This window comes from Phanerochaete carnosa (genome assembly GCF_000300595.1).
Source record: "Phanerochaete carnosa HHB-10118-sp unplaced genomic scaffold PHACAscaffold_4, whole genome shotgun sequence".
Classification (NCBI taxonomy): domain Eukaryota; kingdom Fungi; phylum Basidiomycota; class Agaricomycetes; order Polyporales; family Phanerochaetaceae; genus Phanerochaete; species Phanerochaete carnosa.
In genome coordinates this window covers 305,065-318,725 of record NW_006767631.1, presented here as the reverse complement: position 1 = coordinate 318,725, position 13,661 = coordinate 305,065, and the positions used below count along the sequence as shown (strand labels likewise).

At 53.7% G+C, this 13,661-nt stretch overlaps 5 protein-coding genes across 5 annotated transcripts; 1 reads left to right on the top strand and 4 right to left on the bottom strand.

The window, feature by feature from the left end:
* Positions 1–3: 3 nt before the first annotated feature.
* Positions 4–509, bottom strand: PHACADRAFT_91562 (uncharacterized protein; the record flags this gene model as incomplete). The annotated part of the gene is made up of 2 exons (XM_007394107.1): positions 4–312; positions 372–509. The coding sequence occupies 2 exons, from the start codon at positions 507–509 to the stop codon at positions 4–6; spliced, it is 447 nt and encodes a 148-aa protein (XP_007394169.1).
* Positions 510–1,169: 660 nt separating this feature from the next.
* PHACADRAFT_253376 (uncharacterized protein) lies at positions 1,170–1,833 on the bottom strand. The gene has a single exon (XM_007394106.1). It carries the CDS (start codon positions 1,551–1,553, stop codon positions 1,353–1,355), a length of 201 nt encoding a protein of 66 aa, XP_007394168.1. The 5' UTR covers positions 1,554–1,833; the 3' UTR covers positions 1,170–1,352.
* A 469-nt stretch (positions 1,834–2,302) lies between these two features.
* Positions 2,303–3,601, bottom strand: PHACADRAFT_253375 (uncharacterized protein). Its single transcript, XM_007394105.1, has one exon. It carries the CDS (start codon positions 2,818–2,820, stop codon positions 2,551–2,553), a length of 270 nt encoding a protein of 89 aa, XP_007394167.1. The 5' UTR covers positions 2,821–3,601; the 3' UTR covers positions 2,303–2,550.
* Positions 3,602–5,100: 1,499 nt separating this feature from the next.
* On the top strand, positions 5,101–6,089 carry PHACADRAFT_92217 (uncharacterized protein; the record flags this gene model as incomplete). Its single annotated transcript, XM_007394104.1, has 3 exons — positions 5,101–5,261; positions 5,448–5,607; positions 5,814–6,089. Coding segments are annotated over 3 exons (597 nt in total), but the record flags the coding sequence as incomplete, so codon positions are not given.
* A 738-nt stretch (positions 6,090–6,827) lies between these two features.
* PHACADRAFT_253373 (uncharacterized protein) lies at positions 6,828–7,641 on the bottom strand. The gene has a single exon (XM_007394103.1). The coding sequence runs from the start codon at positions 7,596–7,598 to the stop codon at positions 7,230–7,232; it is 369 nt and encodes a 122-aa protein (XP_007394165.1). The 5' UTR covers positions 7,599–7,641; the 3' UTR covers positions 6,828–7,229.
* Positions 7,642–13,661: the final 6,020 nt, after the last annotated feature.

Genomic DNA, 13,661 nt, shown 5'->3' with positions numbered 1-13,661 from the left:
AGCCTACTCATGCCCGCGTTTCCGCCTCTCTGCTCTACCCTCTGCCTCTAGCTCTTCCAGTACCGCCTGCGCCCATCCCGAGAACCCATCTCGCTCGTATGCCACTTCAAGCCGCTTCTCCGCATCAGGCCATGCCCATTCTGTCTGTTCACTCGCTTCGTTGACGACGGTATACGGCACATCCACGCATACCGGATCGTTCCATATCGTCGCCGTGTGGTCTTCCTCCGCTAGTGGGCGGTGTATACGCGAGGACAGCACAGGCATCTTGGTGCGCACGAGCGTGCGCATGCGTTCTGCGAATTCTTGGGTCTGAAGAAATAGTCTTTGTCAAAACATACAATAATCTTGTGTGATATGGTGACACGCACATCTTTGACACCCATAAACGTCTTCACTCCCCACACCGACACCGCTGCGCCCGCCGTGACGATGGCTGTCGCGTACCCGAACGCTTTTGCGCCGTACAGCGCGAAGTTGAAGTCGTCCTCTGGCCTTGCTGTCGCCATCGCATGTTCAGAAGTCTTACTGACAGAGGTAGACGTAGATACTGCCGGTGTGGTAGGCGGGATGATGGCTCTGCCTGCTCCAGATGTTGCAGTCCTCCGCGGAGGCGGCGGGGCGTCTCGAAGCGCCTTGTTGAGCATCGTCGTCCGATGCCGGCGCAGAAGCACGACAGGGACTACAAGTGCCGCGGTGGTCAAGGCTAGCTAGCCATGCAGTTCGGGTTGGAGAATGTCAGAACGAGAGGTGAGATGTCCGTACGACGCGCGCGAGGGGAGGACAAAGCGTACAAGTGAAACCGGGATCCAGCGAGGAAGCGGTTGCGACCTGGTCGGCGTTGAGCCGCCGTCGGGTTTGGCGGTGGCAGAGGTCGACATGTGGGTCGACGTATGGAGCAACCTGTGGGCGCCACAAAGCCCGTGCTAGCGCTCAGATGCCCCGCGCTTCCGCGCTGTTTTCCCGCCATTTTCTCACTGCACCAATTTTGGGCCTGGGTTCCACTCTTGCATCGCGCCAATGGTCACTGAAATCCTCGCATCGCGCCCCTCGTGAGTTACAACAGCCGTCCAGTGACGGGGACACCACCGGATCGTCTACTCACTCGCACAGAACGGTGGCGTACATTTATTATTTATCGCGCCACGGCTTGCACATGTACCAACTATTTCAATCTTGCTCTCTTTGTCTGCATCCCGTCAGGAATGATACGGTTTAGTTATTCCGTAAACGACACGACGATACATCTCGTTGTATAAGTAGTCTGCATAGGCACCATGTCAGCGTTCACGCCCTGGAGATACAGCAGAGGGGACCGCAGCGAAGAGAACGATGTGCTCTCGCCCTTCCACTTAGTGCCGTTGTAGTTGAGCAGCAAGGAGATGCAGAGACAGAACTAGAAACGCCGAGGCGACGACAGTAGAGAAAGCCTGAGGGCAACGCCAGTATGGCATGATACGGCGCAGTCTTGCGCCACTCACAATGCAAGTGGACGTGAAGACGGCGCCGAATCTGCCGCTTCGAACATCGATGGCAAGGGCAACGATAGACATAACGGAAGCGCGCGTGCTGAGCTAGAGGATGGCCTCGGGAACCCCGAAGGTCTTTACCACCGTCATTTGCTCTCGTCCTTCTCGCAGGGATACTTCAGCATGACAGGTTCCCGGGAGGAACAGAGGACCTCTGATGAGAATCCGAGGACGGCGCAGACAAAAAACAGCCAGCGAGCACCTTGCGCCCAGAGGCCGCACGGTCGAGGTAAAGAACCAACGGCTCGTTTTCACAGATGCACAGGAAAACGCCAAGATGTTGGTCGTGGAAGCCCATTCATCTGTGGCTTCCACGCAAGCAACAATAGTGCGAGCCTGCGGTGACGATCGCGCTGCGGCTGAGGGGTCTGCAGTATAGTGTAGGCGACGGAGGCCGCAACAATGTCCAGTCCGGCCTGTGCTGGACACCGGAGAACTGCGGATGGGGCGCGGGTGGGGATATGGTCGGCGTGGGTCGACGCTCGCAGAGCAGGAGGTTCAAGTTGTCGGCGACTGGGCTCAGATAGTCTTCGATGCAGCGTTCAGCTTACACTGCGGTCAGGCCCTGGCAATGCCGTTAGTTACTGATACGAAACCCGGCGGCTCGCAACTCACCTGAGTTCAAAGAGCGGTTATCCATCGTTATCGTGCGCATTTCCATGTCGAGATCTCGGTTGCGCCAAACGCGGGCTTCGTCGACGATGAAGATATCTTTAGTTACGGAAGCTGTTGTGCGTTCAGTGCAAGGATGGTATCATAGATACGGGTTGACGTACAACAGTGAGCCTTCTTCACTCACTGCCACCATCCTGTTCGTTCCTTGATGCGAACATCACGTTACCGTTCAACTTGATGTAGCTTAAGCTCAGGATCCGGCAATTCAAAAAAGCCTGCCAGACTAGTGGTGTGCGAGAGACAGGCTAGCGGCTGTGAGACCAGGTAGGGATAGTAAGGCAGTCGTGCTGGATCGCGCAAAGGTCAAAAACTGCTCGTGTTCGAACTTATCGTCCATAACTCTCGATTAGGCGGTGTCCACGGTGAAGATTGCAGACGACGACGCCTCGTGTGCGGTCATACTTCCATTTGGGACTTCAAGAATGCGTAGGTCTCGCCAGAGGGACAGAAAGACGACTGTCCGGAGCTCGCGCAATCGTGTGGGCGCATGCGCGCCGTCGTATTCCACCAGTACTTTGTGCGCGCCGTCGTCCCGGCGAGCGTGAGTAAGCCTGGCTTGAGCCGATACGTCTGATAATCGCGTCGAGCAACTTAGTGCGCTGGCGCGTAAAAGCATATCATGAAGGGCCTTCTGAGGCTTTGACGAGGTAGCACGAGCGATTATTTCCTATGGTATGCTTGTACGGGCACTTGCTGAGACGCGTCGAGAATGCGTGGAGAGTTTGGGAGGGTGATTCGAGCGCCGTGAACGGGTCCATGCGGCCGCTCGCTAGGACATTCGTATTGACAGAGCGCGGGGACTGGAGCTCGCTCTTTCGACAGTAGATAGCTTGCTAATCGCGGGGTAGTCACACGGCAACTTGCGAATTCAGGCAGGCCGGAGCTGGTCACTTCGCTTCTGGACGATGTCGATAATGGGGCAGATATATGAATGTGCAGTACACGCACCTTGACCCCTCGACGCTTTGCTTATGCCCACAGTTCCACCCCTCCACTCTCCACTCTCTGCCCCAACAACTTCGAGCGATACCCGCATACAGCTCAAGAGCCCGTTTCACTCGTACCTGCTTTCAGTCACTTCTCTCCGCCCATTGTCTTCGCTGATGGCAACATGGGCTGCCTCTGCCTCCGTACGATCGCGATACGCCTTCTTAACGTATTCACAGTTCTTCGGGAGATGGCCTGTGCGGGGCGAGTGCGTAAGCATTTTGATCCACGCAAGCTCGCGCAGGAGCTCCGCAAGTCTCTGGGCCTACAACAGAATGGACTTGAGCATCACGAACTCTCATGTTGAGGTTAGGATGGGCGCACGTCGACGATGCATATACACCCCGCTTTTTCCGAGATGATGGCAACCCATTCGACTGTGTATCCGAACGCCTTCGTGCTGTACAGCGCGAAACCATGAGGCTGCTGGTATGAATAATGGAATAGCCTTGGCTCACCCCGATGAATGTTGTGATTGTGGATAAAGGTGGCGATGTACTTTCTAGCGTTTGAAAGAGTCCCTTCCGCACCTTACGGCATGGGCCGTCAAATACGGCGGTGACAAGGAGTAGCTAGTCGTTCATTATAGGCTGGGAAATGACAGATCGAGAGGCAAGAAATTCATGAGACGCGCGAGAGCAGAGACGCGGCATACAAGGACGACAGAGACACAGGCAGGAAGAGATTATGATGGGCATAGATGGACATTCGAGACGGCGGAAGTGGTCGCTGGGAAAGGCGCAAACGCCACAAGGCACGTCGGGGCAGCGCCCGCCCTAGGCACGCTTCCACGTACGTTTTAGCCTTAGCTCGCCCAGTACGTATCACACTTGCGTCGCGCAAAAGAATTTTACTGCGCGCCACTGCCCCGTGATGCTCGTGAGATGTGACAGCGTGTCCCTGACTACCGGTACTACACGACCAGGTCCGGGTGAGTCGCAGCCGCACCGCCGACCGCAACAGCTGCATCGGACGCCGTCGCATGTCGTACACTGCATCGGCCAGAATGTAATCATCAGGGAATGTCAGAGGTCGAGACATGGTATCAGTTGCATGTATAATCCGGAGACAAGCCGCCTGGGGCGGCAAGCGGCGACTCGGAGCCTGCATCTGATCGATGTTGAGGCTGGATATCATGGCAGTAGGCTGGTGACTCAGAGATGACTGAGACCAGATCGTCTTGAAATTGTCTGTGTCATCTTTCCATATGTCCGCACAATTGCTCAACGAATCCAAGCTGACCGTTGGCAGAATCTAGCAAAACGGATGACCGAATCCTCAACTGACTTACTTCACTGCTGTGCGCGTTCCGCATACCGTGGTCAGATTCTCCGTGGTATTGTGGGTTATCGTCGCCGTCTTGCTGAGCCTTACTGCTAATAAATGATCTTTCAATGTCGTATCCAGAAGAAGGATGGCTTATATCCCCACTTTCAGGTTGAATAATCAGAACTCTGTAATTTGAAAGCTGTGCTTAATCACAGCAGCTATCAAATTGCACAGAGATGCGCCAGAGATGCCGACTTGTACCTGCTGCAGTGGTGCCTGGGCCTGCAATCACAACGAACAGCAACTGTCAAATGACAGCTGGTGTGTGGCGTCCTTGTTGCGGACTGATCCTAGAGGCGGCGGTATATATGGCATGTAAGTGAGTGTACCGTTTGGCTGTAACTGTCCAACAGGGGACCTTCTCAGAACGCTAACGCAAAATGGCGCAGTCAAATGAGAGTTTGCAGCAGGAGATTCAAGACGTGTATGAGTCCTCTCTCTGGAGTACGCATATTATGACACTGACACAAATCATATGCCACTGCTAGGCTGACAGGAAACTACGTGGAAACCTCGGTGCTGTGTATGCCATGACATCCTAAAGACCCCAGTAGCCATAGAGCTGACTCAAATCCTTCCAGGCCTTGTAGTCTACGAATATATCATAACATTCAACCAAGAGGTTGCTGTGATATGGAGACGGAAGTTCTCGCTGGCCTCGGTGCTGTTGATTACCACTCGGTGGATCATGGTTCTCGGCCCAATTCTGAACACTACACCCTCGGCACAAACATGGTGTGAGTCCACCAACACTCAAAGATAGAATGCCTTACCATATTGCTCCACAGGTGTACACTTTGTTCTATTGTAGGAGATCTTTATCTCACAACCTGCCGCATCGGCATCACAAGGTGCATACCAGACTATATCCTGGGTGATCTTGTGTACTTTGCGGGCACAGCCCAGGTCTCATGTGAGTACTACAAGCATACTTACTGTAAAATTACAAGAAATTGAACTGGTATCTTGTGTAGTATTCTCTGCCCTGCGTGTGTATGCACTCTGGCGTGGATCACGGATGAAATATGTATTTCAAGTTCTTGCCGTTGTACTCATGCTCGGACTGGTTCCAATTGGAACAAATATTGTGTGCTATTATACCACAAGTTATGAAGTCTTTTATACTGATTTTGATTTAGTTCCAATGGACACGTACTGTATTCTTATTCCAGAACACTTCGCAGCTCACTGCATGCACCAGTGTTATCAACATACCTTCGAAGTTGAGCACAGAGTATGTATGGACTTGGTGCAGTGCTTGATTCCATGCTGACTTCATTTCTTAGGAGTGAGTCAGCCTTGCTCAAATTTGCACTCACAGTCATCATCATGTACATGTGCTGTGCAGTGCTCTGGTTCACAAGATGCAGCTTGATTGCTGCTGACATCATTGTTCTTGTGCTGACATGGATCAAGTCGTTTGAGCACTTCAAGGAAATGCGCCGTCTTAAGCTCAAATTGTCTATCTCAGCTGTGCTGCTCCGGGACGGCAAGTATATTACTCTGTGTTGCATATGCCATGAAAGTAACCCACACAACACTCTTCTAGGTGCCCTTTATTTCCTGTAAGCTAGACATTGTCAATCATTCAAATAGCTTGCCTAATATATATAATCTCAGTGTCCTTCTAGCTCTGAACACTTTGGAGCTTCTCACGTACTCTGCAAATAATTTTGCTGTGGTGATTAGTACCGGATCGTACTTATATCCTGGATAGCTCTGATTCTCTGTCTATAGGGCACCTACCCATCCCTCTTCACATGGTTTATGGTAAATATATTATGAGTTGGGTGGCAAAGATGTCTATTGATTAAGCAATGCTATTTACAGCCTCCATTACTTGTGCAGCGATTCATGCTCAACCTTCGTCAACTCAACCACGCCGCCAATCAAACCAATTCGGATGTACAGCACTCTTCCCGCTTCTCCATCAGCTTCAGGATGCCTTCAGATTTCCTTGGAAATATCGGCGAGCCTCTGGACCACGGCCAATCCGAGCGAGTTGAAGGCCATGATAACGACAACGACAGCTGTGCAGTGGAAGAGTCACGGGAAGAACTCGAGGAGGATTTCGCACACCAGCCACGTCCATCGTCTGCATGCCGTGATGACTCAATCGAACTTGGTGACGCTCTAGCCTCGCAACCCACAGGACATGCAAGTAATGAGGGCATCATCAGGTCGTCTACATATTTGCACGAGATGGTGGCCGGTCCTTCTACATCTGCCCATTAGGCAAGTACCTCGCTTTATCCCCACGCTTTGCTACAGCGGCTTGATGTACGCTCATTCAGATAGATTTTGGCGTACAGCCGTGCCATGAATGCACACAAGACGATTGCTGATTGTTGAATTGCTCGACGCCAGCGTCGCAGAGAACAGTCAATTATTATTTATCGTGTCCCATCTTTCTATATGTACCAGCTACTTTATTCTTGTTTCCGCTGTCCGCGTTCCTCCGGAAATTCTATCGATTATCTATTGCTGCAAACAAAAAACGACCGCACGTCTCGCTCTCTGGATATCTGATCGACGTTTGCTCAGCAGCGCCAATACCAAGCCCATCCTGAACAATACCACCGGGCCTCTGCCCTCTGCGAAGTCTTGTAAATCCCCTAGAAACAAGCGAGCAGGAGCGGGTCGCTCAAGAGTAAGGGCACGATCTGGCGCAGGAGCGTCTAACAGCTGCCAAAGTATTTTTCATAAGCATCATATCAGCGTTCGCTCCCTGGATGTACGGCAGAGAGAATCGCACCGAAGGGAAAGGTGCGCCCTTGTTCCGCAGCTGTAGTCGTCATGGCTGAGACTTCTGCCGCGGTAGTCTTCGATGTGATTGTGATTTGAAAGTGGTCTTACACGGTGGGACGATAATCGCACGATGGCGCCCGGGTGGCGACAACTGTGGGGCCAAGGCAGTGGCCGCGGCGCCGTCGGCACAGCGTTCACTTGTTGTCGAAACAGGGAAGCCGACCATGAGAGCGCCAACAATCGTGCGCGCATCCCTCGAGAGAGGCGTTGAGCGCGCAGGTTGAGGTGCTTACCACATTCGCGCTCGAGCATGGGCGGCAAGCGGGACATGCGTCAGCCCTTCAGTAGATAAACCAAGCCGACGACATCCTCGTAGACTTGGCTTCGTCGGCAAACGTGACGATTGCGCCATCATCGCGGACGATGAGACCTGGAGATGGAATTAAGAACGCCAAAATTACACTGGCAGACGCGATGATCGGAAGAGCCTGGAGGACGGTGTCCGTATGAGAGAACACGAGTGCAGCTACAAGCTACTCACGATGTAAATCACTGCGCAGACAGCAAAAAGTCTATCACTTTGAATGTAGGTAGTAATGAGAACGAAGACAGACCCGGTGAAAATGTCGAGCCGGAAGACAGCCATTAATGCCCCCAATGTCTGGCCCTCATTCTTCCCGAGCGGATAACCAATCGTAATGGCCCCTGTGCAGATCGTACAAGCGTTATCGCGACATCGAGGACGTCACCCGTGAAGCTGAGGAAGCCAGCAGGTGCCTTGCACCTGGAAGTTACACGGCAGAGATTAGCAACATGCGGCTTGTTTTCATAGCTCTGCAGAAGAGCACCAAGATGTTGGCGGAGTAAGATCAAGGATCTCCTCCGGAGCTTATCCACGGGGCAATGACCGGGTGGTTCGGGTCTATCGTGGTGGCGGTAAGTGAAAGGTCTAGACACGCAACGGGTGGATTAAATGTGGGCGGAGAGATAAATAGCCAGGGCGTCCGGGTCTCTCTGGGTTGAGCACTGAGAATATGGAAAGGTAAGCGAGCGATGATGTTGGCAATATCCGCGGAGGAAGACGAAGTCGACAATGAGGTATCGAAAGTCCTTGCCGCAGTGTTGGGCGTAAGCCGCAATCTACCCTTGGCAAGTTATTGATCATCATCGTAAATCCCAGAAATATGCGACTTACTTCCAAGTTTGCAACGTTGTGAACCATCGTCGACATGCGCGCCGGCGGAGAAACTTGGGTCGCATTAAAGGCGTAGCTGGTAGTTCAATGAACGTTAAGAAGTTATGCCAAACAATTTGATGGCTGGCAACCGCCCGTGCTCCGCCAGTACTCCCAGCCGGCCGTCTCTGTGCAGTCGGTCCCTGTCAGCTGTCATGATTCCGTACGGAAATGTCTCTTCCGCACCTTGTCTGTTATCCAAGACTTCGAGAGCGCGTGCGTCTCGCGTGTAGTATCGATTCACGACGAGGTAGTTTCATACTATGGGCGAGTCGACCTTGTTAAAGATAATACGGCACTCGAGGCGCTGGAGGAGAGTGGTCCCGTGCATGCTCCTGCGACAGCGCGAAGGCAAGCATGTCTTGGTTCCGGTAAACAGACCCAACAATCACATCGAGAACCTCGGTGGACAGGTGCTTGAACGAACACCGCCACTTGGTGACGCTAACGAGTGGTCTGAGGATGTTGGACGAGTGTAGCGGGAGCACGTACTGATCGAGAGCCAGCTTTTACGGGTATCCGCTGAGACATAATGGGAGGGGACGAGGGAAATTATGTTCTTTGAATTTTCACGTATGTATCCGTGGGCCAGTCTCTACGCGGGGCTGGCAGCGGAGCACAAATTCCTAAGGTGTAGCGCACCTATCGAACTCTCATCCTCGGGTATATTCACGCCCACATCTCCATCTCTTTGCTCAGCCCTCTGCAGTGCCTTAAGCTCCCACAACATCGCCTATGATTGCTCACAGAACCTCTCGCCGCCACTTTCCGCGTACTGCCACGTTCACATCATCTATTGGCCAAGCGTCGTTGGAGCGCAAGAGCTATAGGAACCAAAAACGCGGCGGTCGTTAATCCTCAATGCCAGCCGACCATTTGCGTCCCAGTCGGAAGGGCGTAGTATGTCAAAGCGGAGTGTGAGAGCTCCGCCGGCGTGGTGACGCGAGAAGGCAAAGGCGCAGTGCGCAGACCAGAACGAGGCCCAGCGAAGAAGCGATTACAATCCATGTGACGTCGAGCCATCGTTTTTCTGAGCAGCGATGGGGGCTGAGATGCAGGAGTGGAAGCAGACGGAGGTCGCGGTCGGGAATGAACAAGCGACAAACGCCACAAACCCCGCGCCTAGCTAGCCATGAGCTGTATGAGAAGCCCGCACGACGTGAGAGAGCAGAGCGCAAAGCGTACGAGCGGAGCCTTATCGAGAGATGGATGGGCTTAGCAGCGGCGGAGGTCGACGAGAGAGGAGCAACCTGCAGACGCTGCAAAACCTGTGCCTACGAGTTTCAATTGCATTACGGCGAACGGCCAGACCTTTGACACCGCACTCGTGTATCGTCTCCAGAGCTCTCGTAACATTCTAGTACTTGAACGCTCTGCAACGAGACAGAGCAAAGCACATGACACTGTACATTCTCTCCTCTCGTCGGTCGCAAGCCATAGGACGCCTTCGTTTCCTTCCTGTCTGAATCGGTCCCTCCACAACCGGTGTGCTCAAGTGACCCGGCGATACAGCATTCCGGAAGCGTCGCGCCAGCCTCGAGACGCTGCCTGAAGAGCAAAAGAGCGAAATGTCAAAGGTGTAATCCAAATCCAGGATCTATTAGATATGCTGTAGATGGCTATGTATGATACTCTCGCGATGAAACATTCGTCAATCGACTACGGCAAGCACAAAAGTCGGTGCATACAAGGATATAAAACATGGCGGGAGCATGTAAGACGTGACAGGGCGGGCACGGCAGTGACGGCGAGCTGCGGAGCCGCGCAGTCTCTGACATTCTCGCATTCTCGCCAGCCGTACTGTGCTCCTTGGGGAAGCCCTTCCTGTCGTCGTCCATCTAGCGACCTCTTCATACTCGTATCTCGCCTTGAGCAGGATGGTTGAGACAGATACAAACGAAAAGAGTATCATCGTCCGCCCCGCGAGATATTCGTTCGGCGGCGGCACCCGCGCCGCGTTCACGCAGAACGAGTTTGTCACGCCTGCGCTCCACACGGCCTGGCAGAATTCGCGAGGATGAGCGTGTCGTTCGAGGATCTGGGCACTGCTGAGTATGTCAGCACCTGGTGGGCCGCGTCACGGCAGTCTGCAACAACGGGCAATCAGCGTTCGCCCCATGGAGGTCCAGCAAAGAGAAGTCTCACCAAATACCAACGCGCCCATAATTCTGTAGTCGCTACCATGATAGTCGAAGTGTTTGATGTCGATGTCGATGATGTACTTTTGACTGAGGGTTAGCTGCTAGGGGAGGGACGGCCGCTCGCCTCAACGCGAGGCCAAGATAACCGCGCTGACGGAACCGCGTCCACCCGTCGTTGAGAGCAAAGTATTCGACCATGAACGAGCTCATTACTACGCTTGCGCAATCGAGCGACGTGTTGAGCGAACAGAGTCGCGCTGCCGATGAGCATACCTGCGTTCGCAGGTGAAAGAGCACTATTAGCGCCGTTGCCAGGGACGAGACGAGGAACGCGGGGGCCGCACAGACAAAAATGACGAACAAGGCTATATGGCGACGTCAGCGCGCAACATCCCGGCGCGGCTCAGTGAGACTTACGTTGTTCGTAGTGCAGAGACAGTGCACCGCCGCGAATTTGAACGAATAGCCCATTATGATGGGTGCCAGACAGTCGTTACCATTAAAACGAAGATGACGCCAAGAATGAATGACTAGCCGGTGTTCTGTACTATATACATATATAATGCACAGCTGAGGTGCAGACTTGTAATTGGCGTCCATAGAAGAACGTTGAGATGTCGGCCGAAAAAGCCGAGGGCTTCATCAGGAGCTTTGAGAGCAGCGATGGTACGGACTTGCAACGACTGAGGCTTTGAGTGAGCGATTTAGGCTCGGAACGTGCAGGACGGCGTGAGCGGAGAGGAAAGCCGCAATGTTCCCTGTGACGCCAGGAACTGTTCACAGTGCGCACCAAAAGCTGGGCAGAGCGAAGGATGTGAGGGAGACATGGTCGGCGACGGCGCTCACATAGTCTTCGACCGCAGCGCGGAACATGGTTTCCTGCCAAGGTTTGATTGAACATCAGTCCCATCGTCGTGAATCTCAGCAGTATGTAACTCACTTCCAACAGTCGATAGGCGCCGAAATGAAGGTCCTATTGCGCCAAAGACATGGAGAGTGATCCAGCGAGCGCGAGGCGGCCATCCTGAACAGAGCAAAGACCAAGGACTGTTCGTGCTCCACGAGTATTCCCACCATCGTTTACTAACTCTAGGTTGGTGGCAGTTGTCAAGGTCCCGCACCGCCGTGTCTCCTCCGCAGTCACCCCTCGCCCGAGACTTCGAAGACGCGTACGTCGCACGTGAGAGATCAGTTAAGGACGGAGCTATCTCAGAGCCTGAGACAGCTTGTCTTGCCGCCGGTGACGCCGAGCTCGAGATGGCGAAGGAAATATAGTCTTTCCATGCGCTGACACGGAAGCACGATCGTAGGCGACTACTGAGTCCCGCTTCGAATTGACACGGCCGATGACCACGTCGAGCGGCTCAGTGAGCTGGCGTATGGAGTGGCGGGCACTGCGACCTGGCGACGCTGACGACGCTGAGGAATTACACCATCGATGATTTGACCTTCGCCAGTATCCGCTGAGACGCGTCGGGAGAGAGATGCTAGGTGTGGGGAGCGCGGTGGGCGCGATGAGATGGGTTTGTGCGGTCGTACACTGGAACGTTCGTTTCAACAGACCGCAAAATCTTCGGGTGGGCAGCTTGCTTGTTGCAAAGCAATCCATCCGGGCGGACTGTATTCGTTGGTATTCGTCGCGTGTGTATCCATGAACTTTATCTCTGGTTAGTGTCAATAATGCAGCATGTACGCATCTGAGTAATACGCGCACCTGCTGGATTATTCCTTTCGGGAGTCCCTCACGAACTCGACCATGCGCTCTGCGAGCTATTCCGTCGCGCGACGAGATAGAAATAAGGATCAATAGTTTACAGAAAGAGGAAAAGCACGCACGTTCGACACCTGAGTTTGTCTTCACTCTCCATATCGACGCCGCTGCTCTGTCATGATGCCGAGCGTCGCATGCCCAGGTAGCTCCACACCATACACCGTATAGTTGAGGCTGAGGTCGTTATCTTGCTTAGCCTTCGACGCCGCTTATTCCAGTGTCCTCCTGATGGGTCTTGACGTGGATACTGTCAGTGTGGTCCGGTGGGGTGGCGGCTTCAACTGCTCCCAATGTCGCGATCCTATGGAGAGGCGGGGGTGCGGAGACATCAGGGCAGAGCATGAGACGCCTTATACGACGCGCAAGCGCAGAGAGCAAAGCATGACAGTAAGATTGGGAGACCCTGAGCCGGGCAACATGGAATCATCGACAAGCTCGGCGGTGGCAGAGGTCACTTGTTGTCGGCAGTTTCAAACCCCGCATAGGCGCTTAGATTAGATTTCGCGCACTTCGGAGGCGGGCAAGGGTGCGAGTCTGGAAGCAGCTCCTACGATGAGCCGGGACTTCGAGTGATGGGAGCGACAGGATCTCGTGGAGACACCGCAAAACGGCCGCCGGCGCAACTCAGGCTCAATGCCTAGCGCAGACAGAGGTCAAGCAGGGAGAGAGAAGGCCAAAACGATGATGCTATCACAAACCTAGCGCAGACAGAGGTCAGACGGGACGAAGAGAGGTCTCCTATCCCTCGCGGCTGCATTGTCTGCGGTCAGGCCCGCTGCCGACAACCCCTGAACAGGCTGTGTTCGTCCGCTAAGATGAACACGGCATGTGTCGTCGATGGACACTTCGAGTCCTTGAGTGTACGTCGCTTATTCGACTTGTGTAAATTCCATTAAACTCGATATAACGGCTCTGTGATAGCCGACGGAGGTGGTGGCTGCGAAAAGCAGCCTGCAACTTGAAGCGCCACAAAGGTCGCGCCCCACGCGGGCGTTAACGACCCTGTCAGCGATTAACCTTCGTGGGGGATTGTGCACTGGGTCGCAATAGTTGCGGAGATCTAGCAACGTACGACACCTCGTGCCTTCCGCGTCATGCCTTTCTCGATTCGTGCTTTGAGGATATGGCGGCGTTGTAGATGTCGAGCTGAAGGAATTGTGAGCTGTCGAATCCAGAGAGCCCATGGCTAGGGATCTGGTGACTGAAAACAGCAGCTGAGCGAGATATTCTGTTTGGAGGTGGGGCAA

What these genes read in the sequence shown, in the direction of transcription:
- PHACADRAFT_253375 (XM_007394105.1), bottom strand. Translation starts at nt 2,820, where the DNA reads ATGCTTTTACGCGCCAGCGCACTAAGTTGCTCGACGCGATTATCAGAC.
- PHACADRAFT_253376 (XM_007394106.1), bottom strand. Translation starts at nt 1,553, where the DNA reads ATGTCTATCGTTGCCCTTGCCATCGATGTTCGAAGCGGCAGATTCGGC.
- PHACADRAFT_253373 (XM_007394103.1), bottom strand. Translation starts at nt 7,598, where the DNA reads ATGTCCCGCTTGCCGCCCATGCTCGAGCGCGAATGTGGTAAGCACCTC.